The 23,881-nt window shown below is 46.7% G+C and overlaps 1 protein-coding gene across 1 annotated transcript; it reads right to left on the bottom strand.

The window, feature by feature from the left end:
* Positions 1-1,566: 1,566 nt before the first annotated feature.
* On the bottom strand, positions 1,567-22,667 carry Sft2d2 (SFT2 domain containing 2). The gene is made up of 8 exons (XM_057770579.1): positions 22,566-22,667; positions 16,601-16,687; positions 16,314-16,399; positions 12,044-12,125; positions 10,936-10,971; positions 10,766-10,824; positions 8,855-8,884; positions 1,567-6,311 (listed from the first exon to the last, which is right to left on the bottom strand). Exons 1-8 carry the CDS (start codon positions 22,626-22,628, stop codon positions 6,272-6,274), a joined length of 483 nt encoding a protein of 160 aa, XP_057626562.1. The 5' UTR covers positions 22,629-22,667; the 3' UTR covers positions 1,567-6,271.
* Positions 22,668-23,881: the final 1,214 nt, after the last annotated feature.

Genomic DNA, 23,881 nt, shown 5'->3' with positions numbered 1-23,881 from the left:
CTTGGTTTTAATTTGTAGTTTTTCATTTCTAACATTTTTGGTTTTTCTTTATTGACTGAGCTTTCTGTCAAGCCCAGTTCCTGAACTCATTAAGTCCCAAAGAAATCACACAGAGGTCTACATTAATTATAAACTGATTGGCCTATTAGCTCGGGCTTCTTATTAACTCTTATAACTTTTATTAGCCCAAAATATTTGTCTGTGTTAGCCAAGTGGCTTGGTACCTTTTTTCAGCAAGGCAGTCACATCTTGCTTGCTCTGTGTCTGGCTTCCGACTGTAGACTGAAACTTCCCTCTTCCCAGAATTCTCATTGCCCTGCCTCTACTTCCTGCCTGGTCGGACTACCTGGCTACTGGCTAATCAGCATTTTATTAAAATACAATTGACAGGGTACAGACCATTGTCCCAAAGCACCTTCCCTCTCCTTAAAAAAAAAAACCCAAACTCTGAAACTAATATTCTTTGTTCAGCTTTTTGTCCAGACCATTATCCATAACATCTTGTAACCAAGACTCTAAACAAAGATAAATATCCGTAATCTATTTTGGGGGGATGTGGGTTTAGTTTTCCAGGCTACTTCCTGCTGATTGGAGACATTGATAATCTTATGAGGACCTAAAGAAAATTTAGAATTATGATCAAGTCCTGACTGAGTATCCTTTGAGGCTTGATCATCACAAGTCTTTGAACTGTTCTGAAGAACTCGGACATCTAGGCCATCGGCTCCTACTGGAAATATACCAGCCCACTTGGGCATGGACTCTTATACTATAAATGCAGCTGTAAAGCCTGTGCTCGCTCTTGCTTCCAGCTCTCACTTCCGGCTGCTACACTCCGTTCCTGTTCCCCATTCATGCAGACGACTGTGATCTAGGACAGTGATCTGCAATTCTCCCCTAAATAAATAACCCTTTATTATACGTAACTCTGAACTAGTGTGGGATTATTTTGTAACTTCCGCCATCATTTCAGGATTTCAACTTCTTTACTAACTTTTCCTTCCTGTTGCTATCTCGTCTGTGTTTTTGATCTTCTCATCTATTTTGCTGACCTTTTTCTTTTCTCTCCAGAACCTGATCTTAATTTCTTGTCTTCTGAGTCGTTCTTTTTCACTAGCAACCTTTTGAAATCTTACCTGGCAGTTTACCTATTTCAGGATCTTTGGATTCAGTAGCTGAAACATGATCTTTTTGAAGAGCCATGGTGTCGTGTGTTTGTTCTTTTTAGCGCTGCTGTGACAGAAAGCTGACATAAAGCACCTTCCTCGAGGAAGGCTCATGGTTTGAGGGGATGCGAAACCATGGCAGTAGGAGCATGAAGCTGCTGGTCACGTTGTATTCAATGTCAGAAAGACCAATGCTGGTGGTCGTTAGGTCAATTTTAAGCTCTAATTTGTTTGAGAAAAAGACCATATAGCAATTGTATGTGTGTATATGGGGGTAGGGCAAACCTACAATGTGTACTACACACTAAGACATCAACTTATATTTGTTTGACTAAGTGAGTCCCAGAGAAACAGACATGAAAAAGAGACAACACTAGATTTGTTAAAGATCATGATGGTACATTTATTGGCGAAAAGAAACAGGGAAAAAAAACTGTGAAAGGGAGAGATAGCCCTCTAGCAACACTCTTTCTCTTTGAAATAAGTTAGCAAAAAGAAAATATTATATGAAACAGATCCTTAAGATAGATAAGGCAGTGCTCAAAAATGTATTTTTGAATATAAAAATTCAGGTATGCAATCAGTAACATTCTAAATCAACTACACCATTATAAAAATGGTTTCATTTGTTTTAACAAAGTGTTTTAAAGTTCCCTGTATCAGAACAGGTACAATGTTCTGAAGGCATACAAATTCACCATGCACATTCTGGATTTGGTTTCACTGCTGTGCAGTGCGCCCAGGGGGCCAAAGCCACAAGGATAAGAGTGCCTCCATCGTAGGCTTCTGCATGCCCTCACTATCGACTCCACCATAAAACTGAAAAGGACAGGCAGGGCTCAGGGGGCTATTTTTTCCCCTTTCCTTATTCAAGTTAAGCAAACACAATAGAAAAAGACAAAGAAAAAACACTGGACATTTAAAAGACAAGAGCCATGTGCAAGAGCCCAAACTTGAGACTTCATTTGATTTTTCTCCTAATTTTTTAACACAGGGTCTAAGGCACTCCAGGTCCTCCAGCACCAGGGCCAGTGCATGCACTTCCAGAGATTGAGCCCAAGACTCCATGCGTTCTAAGCAAGCACTCTACAACATGTGACAGCATTATCTGAGTACACAGCATACATTAGTGTTAGCTAGGATGCCATGGGTTGACCTCTCTCATCTTTAACAGAATCTCTATCTACTGGACCTATTTTTCTTTAGTTTCAGATCAGCCAACCTGCAGAAACTCACTTTGTACATGGCCAAGCCTAGCAGTCAGTTACCAGCTCCTGCTAGGATGGATGTCATTTTATGTCGTCAGCTTACGTTACTAAGGCTCTGCCACTTACCATCTGCCACACTGCAACAGAAGCCTGGCACGCCGATGGCACAGCTTAAGCAGTAGCTACTTCAAGTGCCACCCATTCGTCACAGCAGGGCTGGGAATGCTCAAGATGGAACTATAAACCCCACCCTGAACTGAGATCAAACAAACTCCACTGCACGTCCCTGCCTAAAAACACGCAAGATCTCAAAATATCATAAAATTATGAATTGGTAGGTACTTCAAGATCACCTCCTCAGCACCCTTTTCCTAAGCGATTGGCCTTCCAGATACAAAGAGCTACACAGACGTGTGCCTGCACTGAATTTCAGCTACGGCTCCTTCACTTTTAAGTGGATGTTATCTGTGCACATACTAAACTTAGAAAAAAAAGAACTAAAAACAAAACCTGCCACAGGGCCTAGCAAACATCTTTATACTGTTTTTAAACACTGACCTTCCTTTTTCTTTAATTAGCGGGAAATAAGTTTTAGGCGTGGTTGTGAATGTGAAGTGTATGTAAGTGACTCTAACAAGAAGTTACTGGAGGAAGAGTAAACAGAGGGGTGGGCGTAAGGTACCCACCAGAGAGGAACTCCACAGCCCTAGGGTGCACCTCAGTTGCCCAATTCATTCTACCAAGTCTCATCCCGTACACTGCAACACTTGTCACCTAAGGGGATAGCAAAAACGAGACCCAAACCAGCACAGCCTCCATGTTTCAGACACTGCCCAGCTGCTAATTATCTACTGCACCAGGACATTAAAAAGTAATTTTTATATGGAATGCATTTCTTGATTTCATTTCCTACTCTCTTGGCCTACAGTGACTATGTGGAAGGAAGGTGGTACTTAAGACACAAAGTCCCCATGAGAGTAACACAGACACCTAGCACTGAGACGATCTCCACGGTGAAAATGCTGAGCGGGGAGTGGGATTTCCCCTTCTCCAAGACAGGATGCCCAGAGTTGGGGTCTGAGCAGCAGCCAGACAGAGGCGCAGGAGAGACAAAAGCTTCCTCAGGGCTTGGTCTGTGAAAAGGGAAGCCTGTCAGCCTGTGAGAGAGACAATTCAGTGAGCAGGAATCCACCTTCACAGTGTCCCAATAGTCAGCCTGGAGCAGAGGGGGCATGGGGACCCTAAGCTACTCTCCTGGCCCAGAAAGCACAATGGTTCTGAGTGCAGCACTCTACTGACCACAGCCCAGGGAAGACAGCACTCGGGCCAGAAGTGGCCCAAACCTGGAAAGCCAGCCTGACTGAGCATCACATTCCTCTCTACAAAGGTCACTCAGCGGTTTTCATCACTCCCCAAACACAGTGGTGCCCCCTCACCAGGCAATGGACTGAGGAGTATGAAGGAGGGAAGAAGAAACATACACTACCACCAGTCAGCGCCAGAGGCCCTAATTCTCCACTTCAGCCTCCCTCCATAAGTTGCTTCTAACCAATGCTATTGGCCTGGTACAAGACGTTAGCAGATTTGAAATGGATTTCTTCCTTCCACGGTCCAGGAAAGGCAGGAAAGGAAACAACCAAAGGATAAGACAACTAAAGAAGAAATCGGGAAGTCTGGAAGATACTGGAGGACGGTCATCCAAAAGCTGCTTAAATGTGTCCAGAGTCAAGCTGCTGCGGCAAACTGACCACCAGCTGTCGAATCAGGCCCAAAAGTCTTTTATCTAAGACACAATCTCCCACCGAGAGCCTTCTCACTGATGCCCTGCTGGTGGGAGCAACAGAGGCAGCTACTGCTTTATGATGACGGAGGCAGTTTCTCTCGCCTGGCAGTCAATGAGATAATATACAGCAGATACATTGGTTCAGCGATGTACCAGTATTAAGTATGCTAAGTAGATCGCTGTCCCAGCATTCATCCCACCAGCGTTAGGGGTCATCGGTTATTGCACAGACCCTCTGCTTGGCTCCCTACCAAGCACTTGATACAGTCATCTGTCCCTGGCATCCTCCCACAATCCAGCACGACTTGTCAGCCCACTATTTTGAAACAGGGAAATTGAGGAACCACATTAGGTAACTTCAAAGGACTTAACCAACATGTGACCAGACCACAGCTCACACCCAGATCTGCCCACATTCACGCAGTAAGCTATTCAGCCCTTCTGACATCTTTAAAAGGTACTTGGACTCAAGTCCAGTCACTTAAAAGGGCATGGAGGGGTCAGCCTTTCAGGTGCATGACTCCAGGATGGTTGGAGCTTGAAGCAACAAGTCTAGCCTCATGTCAGCTAGGCACCACGGGCACCTCTAAACTCCCCATGTCCCTTCTGACACCTAAGCCCTTCTGAGACCCAACGGATTCCCAAGCTCCTAGGATATGAATGTGCCTCAAAAAGCCAGAGGGGAGTATATAACTTTCTTTTCTGACTAAAGAAAGGCTGAAGATCTCACAGGTACCTCAACAGCATGGAAAGAATCTGGAATGGCTGGGCTGCCCTCTGCCCTAAATAAATCTATCCATTCTTCTCCATCTCAGAGGAAACCAGGACGATGCCTGGGAAGCACAGAGTAGCTGCAGGTGACACGGGATGGTGGCCATCCTATAGATGCAGAGGGAAGCTTGCAAAAAGTGAGATGGGAGAGCAGAGCATGGCACAGGTGACATAAATGCTGAAACCAGAAAAGGCACAGGCTAGGATGATAAAAACAAGGAAAGGGTTATGAGAGACGACCAGAGCCATGCCATCATGAAGGAGCCTGGGACTCTGGCTTGACCCTGTCACAGCTATGGTCAGGTGACATGGAACCCATCTGAGCCTTGGTCCTTTGTACAGTGAGACACCAATCCTGCTTCCTCACATGGCTCCCATGAGGACCAGATAAGATCATCAACACAAGAACACTGTGTGTGGGGGTAGGCATCAGGCTGCGACATGACCACTTGCGGGCTGGTGTCTTTCCAGTGTCCAGCGCAGGCTTACTGCAACGCCAGAGCACTGACCGTCGCTTGGCTGGCATGCCTAGTTCCTGCTGGCCCCACAAGGGATCTGTCTTCCCATGCACTTTCCTTGGCCCAACTCCAGCGAAGAACGGAAAATACAATCAATAAAAGTAAACATTTATAAATAATGAAGAAAAATAAACAGAGCAGGGGACATGAAGGTTTTTCACTTTCTAGTGGCTCCTGTCCAAAAGCAAATAGTTCTTTAGGCCACTACTTCACTTTCAATCAAGCAGTGTCCCAAGGTCACAAGACAAGAGACATGGGAGGGAGAGGGCAAGAGAAAGAACCCACACTCAACACTAGAAAAGACATTCCATAACCAGTTGTGATTGAACAAGACGGTGCAGTCCACAGGAAGGGCAGTGTGCCCAGGGCAGGCTCTCCAGGGTTGTAGGAAGGGCAGAAACACCAGGGATGATACTGTGTGAGGCAGTGACAATGGTTTCCTTGGTGAGGGGCAAATCTTCAAAATTCTGCCCTTCCTGCTGAACCCTATAATCTGCTAGGCCTTCCTGCCACCACCTGGGGATCAGTGGTTCCTGCAGCTCATCTGCTGCTAGTAAACCAAGTCTCCTCTGCGAGAACTCGGTGGGAGGCCATCCAGAGGAAACGGTCATGAGGAAGAGTCCCTACACTAGCCACAGAACCTCACATTGTGCTACAGACACTGGGGTTTAGGGTTCATGACTGCTCCCATGGGCAACCCTCAAAAATGTCCAAATTGCAAACAACACGTTGCTGCAAGTGAAAGGCACGTGTCTGTGAGACAGAGTCCAGAGGGCATTTACAAGACGGTCCACCAGCTTCCGTCCGCGGCGCTCTCTGCAGACATTATGTAAGACACACAGCAAAGCACTTCTTCACAGCATCCCTAGGAAGGAAAAACATGGAGATAAATGGGACATTATCACTGCAAAGGCTCCACAATGGCAAAGACCGTTCTTGAGCATTTCCCAGGGTACCGTACGCTGAAGGAGGAAATTGTGAGGGCAGAGCCAACCATTCACCACCTGCAGTGCCAACCTCTCTTAGCAGTTTTCTCCTGGGCAAATTACTGGTCAGGCTGGAGTCTGAATTCCCTCATCTGACAGATGGGACATGCTCACTTATCCTGCGGACTAGTCCTGCATTTCTACATCAGCCAATCAAAACACACTGAGATCACCAAGGGGTAGTCACGAGGGCTACAGTGCCAGGAAGCAGAAGACTGTGCAGGAACACCTCCAGGAGCTCCCTGGCACAGGAATCTGGGTATACTAACATTACTGAGCATTAATAACAGGTTCACTTAGTGCCTGGGATTCAGTATAGCTCCGGTAAACAAAAAAAAAAAAAAAAAAGTGGGTGCTCAACAGATAGCTTATCTGTGCAGGTAGACCTCTTCTCTTCCCCCACTGCACCTGGCTGTAAGGAGGAACCCTGAGTTCTCACCCTCACCCCATCCCAGGTTTGATACTGTGGTTTTGGTGTACACTGTTGGGGATCACATGAGGTGAGTAAATCCAACTGCCTGGGCAGGCCATGAATTTTAACATCAAAAGTCATCAAGGAGCCATGCGTGGTGACACATGCCTGTAATGCCAGGACTCAGGGAGCTGAGGCAAAAAGACCGCGAGTTTGAGGCCTGCAAGGGCTACATAAGAGAATCTGTCATGAAGAGTCTGTCAAGGTCTGCTGCATACTGGAGTCCCAGGAGTACTCTGCAAGTAAAGTAAGGGGTTATGGCCAAAATAAGTCCCTTCCTGACAGGTCACACAGCACACTGAGGGATCGGGAAAGCTGGGCAGGGGTCCATCTAATTTGTTTAACCGATCTGACAGATTCACTTGGTCTCAAAGCCTTTTCAGCTGTATATGCTCTGTGGACACTAGAGAAAACCATTCTAGAAGCCAGACGGAACTCACTGTGGTTCCCTCCCTGCTAAAGGAAGATGCATCTGCTCGACACAAAATCTCTTGAGTTCAAAAAGAACTGTAACGTTTCCATCACTCCCATCCTGATCGATGCTGAACCCCTGAGGAAGGACACTGAGTGAGTCCAGTTGTGTGGGTAGCTCCAACTATATGAAGCTCTGGTCATTTAAAAAGAAGGAACCCACACTTTTCATTTTGTGCTGGGCCCAGTAAATTATGTAGGTACTTTAGGGACCTACAAGATATGGTCAAACTATTGCCAAACAGATAAATACTTCATTAGATGCTCAGATGTAGCAGACCTTGGCTTATTTCAAATAGCAAGCCAGCTCGTGGGAAAACCCTGCCCATATTCTTCTGAGAATACGTTCCTCCCGGCCCCAAAGGCAGTATTTCACAACTGCTATGTCCCTGTAATATTCCCGTGCACACAGGGATACTTTATGGGCTTGTTAGCCGCGCTCCCCAGCACATTCAGAACACTGTCAGCAGCAGATCTGGAATGCGGAAGACATAGCGTCCCCCCTTCCCTGCAATTTTTCATTTCCTCAGCACAATTATGGAAAATATTTTTATTTAGTAGATTGAGAAGAATAAAATTAAGTGGCTTCATTAGAATGAAATCAGAGGCAAAGGTCCTATGACTAAATGAGAAAAGCCCACCATCAAAAGTGGTTAATAAACAAATGCCCAGCCTCTGGGGACAAACCAGTCCCACACACCCCACTTATCAATGTCTCATCTGAGGTCTTGGTGGTCAATAAAGTCACCAAGTTCACACTGCTAAATAGGAGGCGCTGGTTCTCTAGAGTCCTGGCCCTGCTTTCCCTCTAGACTTCGGAAACCTTTCCTGAATGAGCCCCTGGAAGAAAACAGGCACTAAGGACCCCAAAGCTCTTGTTTAGTTACACTAAATTAACCACCTTTCAACAACCACCTCAAAGCTACAGATTAAAAGCATATTAATATGCATCAGTTCACCTTCTCTGAGTAGAGTGCCCAAACACCAGGAACTCACAGCCTGGCCAGCACATCGCTATTGAACAATGAGATCAGGAGAACCACGGCCCTTATCATAGTAATCTATCAAGCAGATGCATGACCTGGGCCTATCTAGCTCAAAGAAGTTTAGTACAGATAAATAAAATAGCATGGACTTTTTGCAACTAAACTAAAATCTCCAAACTAAAGTCCATATGCAGGAGCTTGAAAGATGGCTCAGCAATTAAGAGCATTTGCTGCTCTTCCAGAGGACCCAGGTTCAATTCCCAGTACCCACATGGCAGGTAACAACCATCTATTAATTCCATTTCCAAGGGATTCAACAGCCTCTTCTAACCTCCACAGGAAATGCACACATGGTACATAAATATACGTGCAAGCAAAATACACATTAAAATAAAAATAAATATTTTTTAAAAAATTAGAAGTCCTCCTATGTAAACACAAAGTGGGTCACAAATCAAAGAATCCCTATTTCCAAATACAAAGTTAGTCTTACCTTGCATATGGTATGAAGGAAAGGCTATACCTACAAAGAAAAGCAAAGATCAAAGTGAATGAAGGAAGCAGAACCCCCCCCCAGCAGAAAGCTCCTGAAGCTCTAAGAGCACCCACTGATTTCTACTGGCCTGTATGCATTCACATACCACATAAACCTCTGCCCTGGAAGTAGCCTTGTGGCAGAGAATGGCGCAAAAGGGCCATATAACAATAACCCCTCTGACTCCGGCCTTGCCTGTGGTACTGCTTAACACATGAGCCAGTAGTGACCACCTGAAAAAGGCACATTCCTGATGCCCATATGGCATCAGAGTCCTCTTGTCAGAAACTGCAAATGAAACCCTCACCAGTTGTGATCTAATGCTTTATAAGTTCACAAAAGAATTTATTTAACTTCAATCCATGTGGGGTCAATGTTCTATCTGCTCCACTAAGTAAAAAAAAAAAAAAAAAAAAAAAAAAGCCACTACCTACCATTCTATAGATGAGAGTATAACCTGGCACAATACTTCAAGAACCCAAGCCACACTGCCTATAAGAAAACCATGTAGGGGAGAGACACCTGCCCTGTGTGTGTCAGTCGGGTGTAAATTGGTTCAGACTTAAGATTCAGTTCAAAGGGATCACCATTTTCCAGAGCCCAGAGGAAGGATGACTCCTTGGAACTGGCCTGCAGTATTTGTAGGTACCAATTTCTGCACCCAGAAGAAAGCCAGAGCAGAAACACAAGCTATCAAGTCAGGCCCTTGTAGTACCTACTGGCAAAATGTGTCTCCTATTAAAACGAGGCACCATTCTTCCCCGCACCTCCCACTTTCCATGTGCTCACACTTAACTTACATTCCCAAGATCCATTTCTACTAACGAGGTGCTCACCAGCCAGGAGCTTATTTAAAACGCCCAGTCTCCCTTTTCTCTGTAGACTAGTAGACATTTTTATCCCCAATAGAAAAGTCACACTGACTGGAACTATTCTGCCGGCCATCATTACTCATGGATTAGACTTTTAAAGTAACACAGAAATGCCTCAGATGAGATACATGCCACCACACATCTCCCTTGGATGTTATACAGTTTTAAAGTGCCAAGAACCTACAGTTGCATTTATGGTTTTAAAAAGTCATGTCTTGGGCTGGAGAGATGGCTCAGAGGTTAAGAGCACTGGCTGCTCTTCAGAGGTCCTGAATTCAATTCCAGCAACCACCATCATGGCTCACAACCACTTGTAATGAGATCTGGTGCCCTCTTCTGGCCTGCAGGGATACATTCAGGTAGAACACTATATACATAATAAATTAATTACTTTTTTAAAAAGCCATGTCTCTGGTCACCTTTTCACTACACTTGGCCTCCGGGTTACAATCTACTAACCTTCACCTAAAATTTCTCAAAGCCAGCCCACATCCAGTGAGGAGGATGCTGACCCCACATCCACACAGATTTTCATTTCCCCAGCTACTGCTCCCTCAGCCCAGCTGACAATGCCCTCGTTGACCTTCTACAGAACGGTCATTCCATCACAATCACCGATTTTCCCAGCAGCACCCTTCTCTACCTGACTCCTGGTCTCTTTTTACCAGCCTTTATAATACCTGCGCTGTCCTTGCACTTTCCGGACATGAGGAGCTGAGTAATAGTTGTGTATCTCACAACTGACCGTGAGCTCAGCAAAAATGCTGTGGTCTGAGGCCTCTGTGACCACTCAAGACCACTAATGCAGTCTATTGGCGGTGGGCCGAGTCAACTGGCTGCCTTCCGAAGCCTGACTTCTGTTGCATTGCTGACGACTTCAACTCAAGAGCTTCTGTTTTCCTAACCTTCTAACCCACAACACACGGGTTTTCTCTCCTTTCCCACCACAAATCAAAGGCAGGGCTGGGGGTGAGGGAGGGACACTGGTGTTACTTACCATGTCAAGGCCAAAGACTGCAAAATGCAGAAGATGAGCGCTAGTGCCTTTTTATGCCACTAAAAAAAAAAAAAAAAAAAAAAAAAAAAAGGCACAGTTACTGGAAAGTGTGTGACAAAGGATATAAACCAAAAAGGTCACGGTCACAGAAGACTAAAGTTCACACTTACCCAAAAGGCAGAACACAGGGTAAGTGCAAAACACAACTAGAAGAGAAAACACTAATTAATACAATGTGGTTCGAAGCATTTAACCCATCCGAACAACTGTGTCTGTGTTGGGAAAAGAGATCCAACTCTACAATAAAAACGCATGCAGACTGGAAAAGGCAGGCTGTGCTTCCACTTTTAAGCTCTCCCTAAATGTCTGCAAAGAAAAGCACATTCTGGATCAGTCATTAACTTGTTTATCTTCTCATTCAAGACACGAAAGTAAGCTGGCCACAGCCTCTCTCTGTAACCTCATCTCTGAAGTAGGAAAGGCGTGTGAGAACAGAGGTCAGCACGAGCTGTCGGTTGCACAGCCAGGACGCTGTGATCTGTTCACCTGTTACCTGACACTGCCCTGTGTCCTTTCCTGGAAAGTCTTTCCACCAGAGTTGCCAGGCCATCTATACCTGAAGCTAGAAACAAGCCACTGCCTGCTCCGGTCCCTACTATAGCTGTCATCACAATGCTCTCTAATTCCTTAGTCAGTGTGCCCGGAACTCAGTCCAGCACTGCACTCTCAAAGATGCCCATAAATAGCAAACACAGCCTTGGCCTTAGGAACACTCTTGTGTGAATGAATGAGAGACTCACAAGCTAAACGAAAATTACAAGCATGCCAATCAAGTACAAATCTCACAATACTGATGATTATACTTGGAATCTAGAGAATGGGGTCTGGAAAGATTTGACAGATACATGGATAACTAGGTCAAAAAAAAAAAAAGAGATATTCTGGGTTGATGGGATAGAAATAAAGTCTTCCAAGTCAGGCGGTGGTGGTGCACGCCTTCAATCCCAGCACTTAGGAGGCAGAGGCAGGCGGATCTCTGAGTTCGAGGCCAGCCTGGTCTACAGAGTGAGTTCCAGGACAGCCAGGGATATGGGAGGTGGGGGAGAAAGAAAACCCTCCAGTCTATAGTGAAGCAGGCGGGTAGTGGGTTCAAGGCCAGACTGAACAACTTAGAAAGCCCCGTATGCATAAGACCATGTTTAATTCCCAGGATTAAAAAGGAAATGAAAAGACACACCCCCACCTATAAAGCCTATGGGGAAAGCAGTCTGCCCTTACCAGCACCAGGATTGTGGCAATCAGACGCGTAGGCTCAAACATGCGCTTCAGCTGCTTCAATGGCCCCATGAGGAAGACGGTACTAAGAGGCAAACACACACAAGCCATTAAGGTCAGAACAGAGGAACCAGCCACCTCCCTAAGAGCTCCTGCGGCAATAACAGGAGTAGTGTTAGCACAAGCAGCTCTTGCCAGGCACTGGGCTTGCAGATCTTTCATGCACTGCCCTCATTTAGTCCAACAAGGACCTATGAAGTAGAGACAATTAGTGCACTCGTTTTAGACAGGAAAAAAAGCTCAAGGGATTACATAACCAAGTTCTTCACCCAACTAATATAAGAGTGAGGCCGACACCTCTCTCTCTCTCTCTCTCTCTCTCTCTCTCTCTCTCTCTCTCTCTCTCTCTGTGAGAGGATACACTGCTTCCTTGACTATATACCCATAGGAACAAACCAAGAGCCCAGATTTAAGAAACACAAAGCACATCCTACAGGTTTAGAATGCTTACATTCGAAAACAGAACACTTCTCTTCTTTCATACTCTCCAGGAATTTTAGTGATGATAAAAGTAACATCTACTACAATTGAATACTTGCTAAATGTCAGGTGTTCAAACAGTACTCATTTCAGCCCCTCAACCACTTTAGATGGGTGTTTCTGTTCCTATTTCAGAGACATGGAAGCGAGAGGTTAGCTAACCGATCTGAAATCACATAGCGGAGAATCCAAAAAGCTTGTGTTTAACCCACATCTATTCTAAAGGCACCCTTTGCGTGAATTTGTATGAAGGAAACCTGAGAGGCAGCTAACGGGAGTGATCACAAGGGAAGCAGATACACACACCTAACACAGCACAGACAGGTACCAGGCTTCTTCAGTCACGTGAAGTACTGCCCAAATGATAAACCGTGCGAGTTCCTTACAGCTGGCACTCACTACAAGGGATGGCAGATGACATTAACTACCGAACATTCAATAAAAGGCATATTTTGTTTTGTTTTTGCTGTTTGCAACGGTCTTCCCCTCTTTGAAGTGAAGCTGTTTTCTGAGCTCAAGTCTCCAAACAGATTAAGCAGCAGATTCAAGGCATGCGTGTATAAATAGATTCTGTGTAAAGTCGGAAACTCCTTGTAAAACCCAAAAACAAAAACGCAGCCCTCCCTGTTTCCCTCTGCTGCGCTGTGGCGCCTGTCCCATTAAGAACTGCTAGAGGTTCTTCCGGAGTAAACAACATACCTGTATAATTATGCTCAGGCTATACATTTACCCCACACTGTGGACCCAAACCAAACCCACAAAAGCTAGTGTCTGAGAAAGCTTCAAGGCAGCATCAGTCACCACTACCTGTGCTGTCACAGAAACACAAACACCATGGAAGGAGCCCTGGAGAGGAGGTCACCAGTTCCAGAAAGGAGGTGGTAATCAGCAGAGCTTCACACAAGAGGTGACATTAGAGGCAGGACTTAACAAATAAGCAAGTTGGGAAATGAGAAATGACAAAGGGGGAGCAGAGAGATGGGCAGGGCCGTAGACTGATGGAAGAGTTAATTTCATTGGTTAAATAAAGAAACTGCCTTAGCCCTTTAATAGGACAGAAAATTAGGTAGGCGTAGTAGACAGAACAGGATGCTGGGAGAAAGAAGCCGAGTCAATGAGTCGCCATGATTCTCCCACTCCAGACAGACGCAGGTTAAGATCCTCCCTGGTAAGCCAGCTCGTGGGGATACACAGAATATTAGAAATGGGTTAGATCAATATGTAAGAGCTAACCAATAAGAGGCTGGAACTAATGGGCCAGGCAGTATTCAAAAGAATACAGTTTCCGTGTAATTATTTTGGGGCATAAGCGAGCCATGTGGGCGGCTGGGTGCCAGGGATGCAGCCCTGCCGCTCCTATTACAACAGCAGACAAAGAAAACAGTGGGAAAGAAGCACAGAGATGCCGAGAGATTCAGAAGCACCAAGTTAGGATTCTGCCTGCAGAGGAGGCAGAGAGCCACATGGGGAGCTCTACACAAAGGTTCTAGAACTCAGAGGAAAAGAGCCTGGGGAGAGGTACAAAGGAGGGGAGTATGATGGTGCAGCTGAGGGAAGGAGGAGATGGACGAAGCTCAGAAGAGCCCAGGTACCACCTTTGCTAGTAAACCGTCCCTGACCTGCTATCAGGCCATTCCTCTCAGAGCTTCCCTTCACGTCACTGTCTGTGTCACTGGCTCGCTGGTGAGCAAATTCCAGTGTGGCAGTGCTTACTCAGTGAGTCCAAAGTCAATCAGCGGGGCCAAACGGCCACAGGAATGAGAAAGAAAGCCAAGTAAGAAAGACAACAATGGGCTAGGGAGATGGCTTGTAAACAGAGACCTTTTGGAGGCTCTCGTCTTTGGGCACCATTTTCTAAACAGAGGCTGCTCCTGGTTTCCCTGCCGCCCGACCTGAATAATTACACACAAACTATATTAATTACAACACTGTTTGGCCTATTTGCTCAGGCTTCTTATTAACTAACTCTTACATCTTAAATTAACCCATTTCTATTATTTTATATTTTACCATGAGGCTTGTGGTTTGTTACCTCTTGCTTCTTGGGCAGCTACATGGCGTCTCCTCGACTCTGCCTACTCTCTCTATATATCTCTGTTCAGATTTCCCACCAGGCTTTACTCTGCTAAGCCATTGGTCAAAACAACTTTATTCATAAACCAATAAAAGCAACATATACACAGAAGGACATCGCACATCACTTCCTGCTCTAGCAGAGGACCAAGGTTCAATTCTCTGTGTCCACATGGTGGCTCACAACTGTTATCTAAATCCAATTCCAGGGGATCTAATGCCCTCTTCTGACCACCACAGTGCTGTGAGATAATGCTTTTGTACACTGTAAAGAGTTGTCACTTGTACTGGTTTAATAAAATGCTGATTGGCCAGTAGCCAGGCAGGAAGTATAGGTGGCACAAACAGACTAAGAGAATTCTGGGAAGAGGAAAGGCAGAGAGTCAGTCACAACCATATACAGAGGAAGCAAGATGAGAATGATGTACCGAGAAAAGGTACCAAGCCACATGGCTAAACATAGACAAGAATTATGGGTTAAGTTGTAAGAGCTAATTAATAATAAGCCTGAGCTAATGGGCTAAACAGTTTATAGTTAATATAAGCCAATATGTGTTTCTTTGGGACTGAATGGCTGTGGGACCGGGCAGGACAGAAACTTCCATTTACACCTCAGGCACCAGTTAACATATGTAGCAAACAGATATACAGGCAGGTAAAACATTCATAAACAAAATAAATAAATAAATTAAAATATTAAAAAAAAAAAGATGGGGCTGGAGATAAGGCTCAGAGGTTAAGAACACTGGCTACTCTCCCAGGGGTACTGAGTTCAATTCTCAGCAATCACAAGTGGCTCACAACCATCTATAGTGAGATTTGGTGCTCTCTTCTGGCCTGCAGACATACATGTCAGAACACTATATATATAATCAATAAATGGTTTTTTAAAAAAAGAAAAGAAAAAAACAACAATTGAATTATGGCTGAGTTAACATAGGGACACTTGGACTGCTGGAGCCCTTTCCCCACAGGACTCTGAAGCCATTTATAGAAACACGGGGAGGGAGAGGGTAAGGGAAGGAATGACTGCCCAGTTAGGTTCCTGAGGTTCATTCTAACAGGGCCAGGCCAGCATTTCCCACCAGAGGCAGGCCTCGCATTGCCTGCACAGGTGTAGCTGAAGCACCCAAGTGAAGGAGGTCAACTCGGGGTGTCTGTGCACTTGACGTAGGCAGAATGGCTGACCTCCCCTGGAAAGTACCCATCAGATGCCCTGACACAGGAGCCTGAGCCTCAGGCCCAGGATGGTCTGGCACTACATAATAACCAGTTCCCAGTCTCACAGTCACTCGCCTGCCTGGTGGCTTTTAGAAGCAGTGGCTGCATCCAGTCTCTGAGGGCAGGGAAACCAACACAGGGAGGGGTGGCCATACCGTGTACCGTGGGGACACCATTCCAGCGCTCTGTGCTGTACTCCCCTCACATGTGAACAAGTGGTCACACACTTCCTGCTTTCTCCCAGGGGTGAAAGGTAAACCAAGATATAGGATGTTTTGAAATAAGAGGATATGAATGTGATCTGTGCCAACTGTCTCTCCTCCTTCTTTCCAACTCCTTAAAGATATGAAGCATTCATCTTCCCCCTCCCTCAAACACAATGGATATTTTATCATCCAATAAACAGCAAGGTTGGAAAAGGAGAAAAGAGAAAGGTTACCTCCCAATTGATGCCATGTTACCCAAGGTGTAAAACACTGCAAAGAGGCTCAGTCCTTTCCTGGGCACCCACAGCAGAAAAGTACCCTAGAGGAGGAACAAGACACATGTATGTAAGCACAGCAATGCCACGCCCACCAGAGGCACACAGCTGCCCTCCTTGCCTCCTACTGCCCCCACCCCCATTTTATCCATTCAATTTAATGAAGCATCAAAGAGAAAAGTGGGCAAAAGGAAAAGAATAAAGCAGAGAATTAGGAAAAGGCAGTGGATGGAAGGAAATCTTACCAGCAGTGAGCAGAGGATTCCTATAGCAAAACATGCGATGAAGCCTTTTATTCGGGTGCCCCAGCTCAGCGTTGATGCCTCCACAACCTGCAGTTTCAAAACAACAATTACGTACATACATGTACATTTAGTGAAAACGAAGAAAACTCACAATTGATTCAGAAATGCTCTTAAAGGCCAAGAGAAATGGTATTTAGAATTGGCAAGACGGCTCAGAAAACCTGATGACTTAAGTTCCATCACCGCAAACCACATAACGGAAGCAGGAGAGGAGTCCTGCAGGCTGACCCTGGCTTCCACACCAGGGCTGCCCACCTGCATTTACACACATACATAATAAATAAATTAGGAAGAAAGGAGGGAAGGAGGGAGGGAAGGAGGGAGGGACCAAAGGAAGGAGGGCCTGGGTCATGGGAGAAGACGAGGGCCAGACACTCAGGCAGTTTGGTCCACTGGTCATGCTTTCTCATCTCTCCTACCAACGGCAGAAGTTGCCGCAACATTCCTGGCACTTCAGAGGGAGAAGGCCCTCATACTTACCAGGACACATCCTTTCTACTTATTCTTACATCATGCCAGCAACAGCTAAATCAGTCACAGTTAGCCAGATCCTAGCTAATTAATCACTATCCGTTCATCTTGATTCTCTACCACTCTCGGTTAAGTCCAAGGGAAGGCAAACTTTCCTGGGAAACTACTAATACAGAAGAGCTGGAGAGCAGATCTCAATGGCCTTTTCCCACGTCAAAGATGACAAGTCGCTGTGCCACAGGACTTTTTAGGCTGTCCTTAAGATGCGGGAGGGTTCACTGTCCACAGATGGACACAGGAAGCTGCCACTGAGAGATCAAACCCAATCAGCACAGCCAGGTCTGCATTTACACACCTAACTAAGCTCCCCTTATATAGGCAGCTCAACTTCACAAAGCAAGAAAGACTGCCTACCCCACTGCCACCTAAACTGATGGAGGAAGGCAGGGGAGCAGGACCACTCCCTTGGCCCTAACTGGCCCTGGCTCAGTGACCTGTTTCCAACCTGTCAAACCAGAAGCTGGAAGAGAAGACCAAGAGGCTCCCGAGGTGTAACAAGTACTATCCGGAAAGGTTTAACCTCCACCTGGGAGAAGATATTTAGGTCACTGAAAAAACGGCTCTCTCCCCACTTCCATAGAGTCCCTGTGACACTGCATCACCACACATAGGAACACACTGAGTACCTGCAGAAACCTGGCACAGAGTGTGACCCTGAAGAGAAGGCACATTTAGGGATGGGATGGGCTAGGGGTGTATGATGAAGGAAGGTCATTGATTAATAAAGAACTGCCTTGGCCCTTTTGATAGGACAGAAAATTAGGTAGGCGGAATAGACAGAACAGAATGCTGGGAGAAAGAAGCCGAGTCAGTGAGTCGCCATGATTCTCCCACTCCAGACAGACGCAGGTTAAGATCTTTCCTGGTAAGCCAGCTCATGGTGCTACACAGAATATTAGAAATGGGTTAGATCAATATGTAAGAGCTAGCCAATAAGAGGCTGGAACTAATGGGCCAAGCAGTGTTTAAAAGAATACAGTTTCTGTGTAATTATTTTGGGGCATAAAGCTAGCTGTGCAGGTGGCTGGGTGCCAGGAATTTAGCCCACCGCTCCTATTACTACAGAGTGCCGTTCATTACTACAGGTGTAGCTCAATGGTACAGTCCTACCATGAGCAAGAAATTTGGATTCCATCTCCAGCACCTCAAAAAAGAGGCTTGCAGCAGAATTTCTAACTACATTCCAGATATTTGCTCTTACACCCAGAGAAAAATGTAGTCCTCAACCCTCATGAAGGAAACTTCTCTTTGCAACAGACAGAAACCATTACAGAAAACCATACCAATCAAAATGCAGAGTGGAGGAGGCCAGTACCAACAGACACATCTAAGACTCAGAGGTCACTGCGGATGAGAGGGCAGAGAACAGGAAGCCTGCTGTAAGATTATGTCTCCTAGAAAAGTCAGAAGCTACGCCCTTGAAGTCTCACTAACACAACTGCCTAAACATGACCTGAACAAGGACAACACCAACAGATCTGCTAATGTGGAAGGGGGAAAACCTGAGGAGCTTCAACAGTAGGGCAACTTCAGGCAACTAAAAAATGCTGGGAGCAGGACAATCAGTCTTCCCCAGGGAAGAGCACACCCGCTGGTTATCCAATACCAAATGGTCAGCCCTGAAAACATATACAGACAAGCAATATTATACAGGCTGAGCACATGGTATTTATGTATGTAGTAAGACACACAACAATAACAACAAAACAGCAACAGCAGCAGCAACAAAAGAAGAGGCCATGAATTTGAAAGTGAACAGGGGTTTGGAGGGAGGAAAGGGGAGGAGGAAATAATGCAATTGTAATCTCTCTCCACATATATGTGTGTGCACATTCATTCCTTATACTTAACATATATAATTCATAAAAATATATATTAAAGAGGAGGAGGGCATGCGCCACAATGTTAGGACCTGACAACTGAGCCCTGTGTTTCCAAGCAGAGGCTACTTGTCCACCTTGAAGAGTCTGTTTCAGCTCCCCCGGCTCTAAAGTAACCATAGGATGTTGTTGCCAGGATTCACCAGGCCCTGGACAATCAAGTTAGACCTCTTCTGACTAATCCATGCAATTCCCACCAAGCACAGAGGAAAATGAACAGCTCCCACACTTCCAACCATGCATGGGCCTTGCCAAGGTGGAAACAACAAGCCGTGTGAAGGAAAAGGGACAGAGCAGCAAGGAAACTACTGAGTGTCACGGCACCAACAGCCACGCTCAGAAAGGCCAACCTTGTTCTGCTTAGGTGGAGAAACTGTAAAGTATCAAAGCTGAACTAGTCTTGACATTCAGAACATTCCAGAGTTAGAGCAAGACAGTGAGATTCACGCCTTTGTAGACAGTAAAATCACTGACAGTAAAATCACTGACAGCCATCCTCGTTAGCAGAGGAGTGAGCATCCCTGCCTGTCGTGTGGGGAGGCTGGGTTTGTTCTTCACAGACTGGGAAACTAGCACTAGTTATTTAGGCGAGCAATGCTGGAGGCAAACAATCCCAGCACTCAGGAGGCAGAGACAGATGGATTTCTCAGTTTGAAGCCAGCCTGCTCTACAGAGCAAGTTTTGGGACAGTCCGGGCTACACAGAAATACCCTATCTCAAAAAACCAAAAAGAAAAAAATCACTGGCCAGAGAAAGCATTTCTGCCCAAAGCATGATTGTGCTTTTTACCCTCAGATACAAGAGTAACACTACGTTCAAGAAATGTCTCAGGATGAACCCATCTAAATGCTACCTTTTCTTCAGCAGGGAGGGCAGGGAGCAGAGGTAATCCGTCACCAAGTTTCCGCTGTACGTGTGCTCTGACACTTGGTCAGGGAGAGAGGAGGAAGCTTTGGTTCCCCTTCTTCCTAACGGATTTGGTGAAAGGAAAGACTTTTTGTCAATTTATGAAAGCAGATTCAGTTGATGGAAAAATCTCTCTCTAGGCTGTAGTTTCCGAACTCTGCTAGCAGAGCTTTTTCCAAAACCAACACAGCTAAAACAGTACCTGGGAAGACCCTGAAGGGAATGCAGGGAATCACAAGCTGTCTCACTAGCAGTCATGCACAAAGGGCCCTTTGACTCCAGGATGGAGAAGGCAGAGGGATTCTTGCCAAGAGCCATCGTTAAAGGACTGTCCAGGGAGATGGGACAGGCATCCAGAGGTGAGAAAGGAACGCTGCTGTGTTCCTGTGCGTTATGATCAGACACCCTCAGACCTTCCTGGTCCCAAGAACCCTTCCCAGAACACACAAAGTCTATTCTTTCAGGAAGGGCTCCACTGAAACCAGGACTTGAGAGTGTTTATGATGACAGGGTATCAGAAGACTTATCATAGGTTTGTGACTAAGAGACCTGCCAACTTTACAGCTACCTGGGAAGGACAGAAGAAACAAGACATACTTTTATAGTTGGCATTAAATTATAAAATGTTTTCTAACTTTTCTGGCAACCTCTTCAAGTTATATAACTGAAAAGACTTGAAGGCAGCTTCATCCAGCTAACCACACAAACAGGAATTTCGCCACAGAATCCTCCAGTTTTTCCAGGCTCAAAACCATGGAAAGTGTGACCACATTAGTTAGTACTTAACAAGAGGCGGGACCTAGTAAGTGATTACCAAGCCAGAACATCCCTGACAACAAACCCTATTGGCTACAGAAAAGTTCCTAGAGTTGGAGACCCGGCAGTGCCACACAATGACGCACACCAACAGGAATCTTAGGAGGAAAGAGGAAACTGGCGATGTTTTCAAACAAGAGCGAAGCCCACGGTCTTTTAAAAACAGATGGAATATGTGGTGCTCTTAAGAGGAGGTTAAAACCCTTCACTGTCTGCACACAGGCACTCGCCATGTGGGAGTAAGCGGCAGGGTTGGGGGCGGACTTTGTATTTGTTTTCAAATGGTGCTACCCTAGCCACGCCCACTGCTACAGAGGGACAGCACCCCAAGGCCAGCACTACACCCAGCGTCTCCCCTTCAGCCCCAACTTTGTAAAACAGCTTGTTGACGTCTATGGAGTTTATCTTTACATGACCATGAGGGTCGACTAAGTCTAGGGGCTTCCTAGGGCTTCATCGTATGAAAGTTCACAAGAGGCCAGAAATTTTAAAATTAAAATAGAAAAAAACATAAAAATTACTCGTTCTAAATCTAATGATTGTGGAGAGGCTAGGAAGTTGCAGGGCCGGAGTCGAACAGCGACTGCCCTCGGGCTGTCATATCCTGCCCACCTGTTATTGACACGACCCAGGCTTCCACAAACCAGGGGCTTTAGAGCCCCATCAGATCGCCTCGAGAGGACCTGCAGCTGAGGGGACTCCCTGCTGCTCTAACCACCTACTTCGTGTTTCCACGGATCCATTTAGCAAGTACCTTGACTTAGTACTTTGTCCTTTTAGCATAAAAACGTAGCCAACTGTTGTCCTATCGAAACACTGAATTTGCAGTAATCTGAATCTGTCCCGGGGCCACTGTCGCTCGTACTTGGCTTCAAAATAAACTTATTCCCTTTGAGGTGAGGTTGTGTTTTTGCAAAGACAAAACTCAAGAACAAAATCAACCACAAAAGTGAGAGCAGGATGTTGGGGAAACCACGAGAGACACAACTAAATATTAGAGAGGAACTCGGTTTCCAAAGAAAAGGGGTCATATAATCTTGTTCAACATCCTTCAGAAGGGGAAACCAGGGCTAAGGATACACCGAGTAAAACGCTATTCTGTCTTCGAGAAAAGAAAACGTAAACAAACTCCCAAAGCACCTAAAAGAAGACATTCTCAGTGGCTCTGGAGCTAGGAAGTTTCCGGGCCATCAAAGCCCCACTAATAAAACAAACACTGGCAGTCTCCAGGGTGCTTGGGAATTTCTAGTCTAGGAATGAACCTTGGAGACTCAAAGACCGGGTAGGTCCCTGTCAGCCAGCCGTTCACGGAGTTTTACTACTTATGCTGTCCGCATAAGGTCGGGTCTGGAACTCACACCCCACAACCAAAGCTAGCCCGCGATCCAGAGAGGGGGGTTCCCTTCACCAAGGCCGCCGGCCTCACCCGGCTCCAAAGGGAGAGCCCCGGCCCGCCCAAATGGAGCAGGGGCGGCGGGTGTGAGGATCAGGTCCAGGGGTGCAGGTAAGGCCCAGAGGTGCAGGTCAGGCCCAGGGGTGCAGGTCAGACCCACGCTCCCACCCGCACAGATTTCTGGGGTCTTCCTCCAGAGCCCCCCCCCCCCCCCCCGCCCGTCCTCCCGAGAGGAAGTTGGGAAGGGCTCGGGAGCCACGCCCTCTGCAAAGTCCCTGCGCTGCCACCTGTGGCAGTGTCCCGGCTGAGCTCCTCGCCGCGGGCGGGAAGGGAGCAGGGCAGCTTTCCAAGAAATCCTGGCTTCCTCGGCTGCGCTCACCTCGGACAGACCGCTGCGGTCCTCGGTGTCCTGGCCGCTCAGCACCTTCTTCAGCTTGTCCATGTCGGCCCCCAGCAGCCGCCTGTCGCCTTAGCTCCGCGGACCGCTCTTCCGGGTGCGCGGCCCCCGCCCCTCCGCCTGCCACCAACCACGGCGAGCCCCGCCCAGGCACCTGCCCACCTGCCCGCCCGGCATGCCCCGCGCCAGCCACGCCCCCGCGCCAGCTCCTGTGGGGTGACCCGGGCCCGACCGGGAGAGTTTGGGTGAAGTCGGCCAACACCGAACTGGCTGCGCGCCCGGGCTTCACGCTTTCGTTCCAGCGCCGAGCACCACCACGTGCCAGGGCCTGGAAAAACTCAGGGCAGGCCTTATGCTGATTTACCCACAAATGCTGAAGTTAATCCGCTGATGGTTCTGTGTGCACAGCAGAAGATCTTCAAAAACAAAATCAATCCAGGCCAACTGGAACAAGTCAGCGTGCAACAGGTTGGAGCAGTGCAAATGTGTGTACAATTCCTACCTAATTCCTAAGGGAAATGGCTCGGGACATATGACCTGGACAACGCCTAAGAACAGATGACAAACTGGCTGAGGAGAATCAGATAGTTTTGTCTTTGGCGAATGCCTTACTTCTGATCAGGCTGAAGCATTACTGAGGCTACGTAGCAGAATCCGTGTGAATCCACGGGATCTTCCAGACTGGACAGAAAGCTTGCTCTCCTAGAACACTGGCTGCTGGGGAAATCTGGACCGATCCTAAGATTAGATTGGCTCAGAAAAGCACTGAGACCGAGGTGTAGCTCAGTGAGAGACTGCTTGCCTAGCATGTGCAAGGCTTTCAGTTCAGTTCCCGGCACTGTCCCTGCTTCCCAAAAAGAGAAAGGAGGACACAAAGGGAACTTCAGAAGCACCCACTGAAAGATCACTCAGACCTCCTCCGTACTCCCTCCAACACTTGCTGGAGAGTAAGAACGCTGAGGGGAGAATCCACATACTGACCAAGAAGTTAGGCCTGTTAGAAAAGACTAATAACAGCCAAGAGTGGTTCACAGAGCCCCGTGCACACCAGTCAGGCGCTCTTGCTTCACCTCCTCTGGGACCTCATCCTGGAGAGCAGGCTTCCCAGCATGCTTCTCACTTGTGTAAATACGTAAGGAAGACCTTTAAGATCCGTTGCTGCTGCTTTTGCCCGGATGCTGCTTACCTCCCATGTTCTCCAGTGAAGTCCTTACACATCAAACATAAGAACACAGTGCCAAGTCCATCCACTGGAGTCAGGAGCGTCTGGGAACTGCAACTTTGATCTATCACTTGCC

This window comes from Chionomys nivalis, chromosome 5, assembly GCF_950005125.1.
Source record: "Chionomys nivalis chromosome 5, mChiNiv1.1, whole genome shotgun sequence".
NCBI classification, from domain to species: domain Eukaryota; kingdom Metazoa; phylum Chordata; class Mammalia; order Rodentia; family Cricetidae; genus Chionomys; species Chionomys nivalis.
Note: the sequence above shows the minus strand (reverse complement) of the source record. Positions and strands in the feature narration are given on the sequence as shown.

Bases quoted from the DNA above. Each gene is read 5' to 3' on its own strand.
- Sft2d2 (XM_057770579.1), bottom strand. From the start codon at position 22,628: ATGGACAAGCTGAAGAAGGTGCTGAGCGGCCAGGACACCGAGGACCGC. The intron at 16,400-16,600 runs GTAAGATTTCCT...TTCCTCCTCTAG, and splicing joins GAATCCTCTGCTCACTGCTG to GGTACTTTTCTGCTGTGGGT. The intron at 12,126-16,313 runs GTAACCTTTCTC...TTTGCCTCTTAG, and splicing joins AACATGGCATCAATTGGGAG to TACCGTCTTCCTCATGGGGC.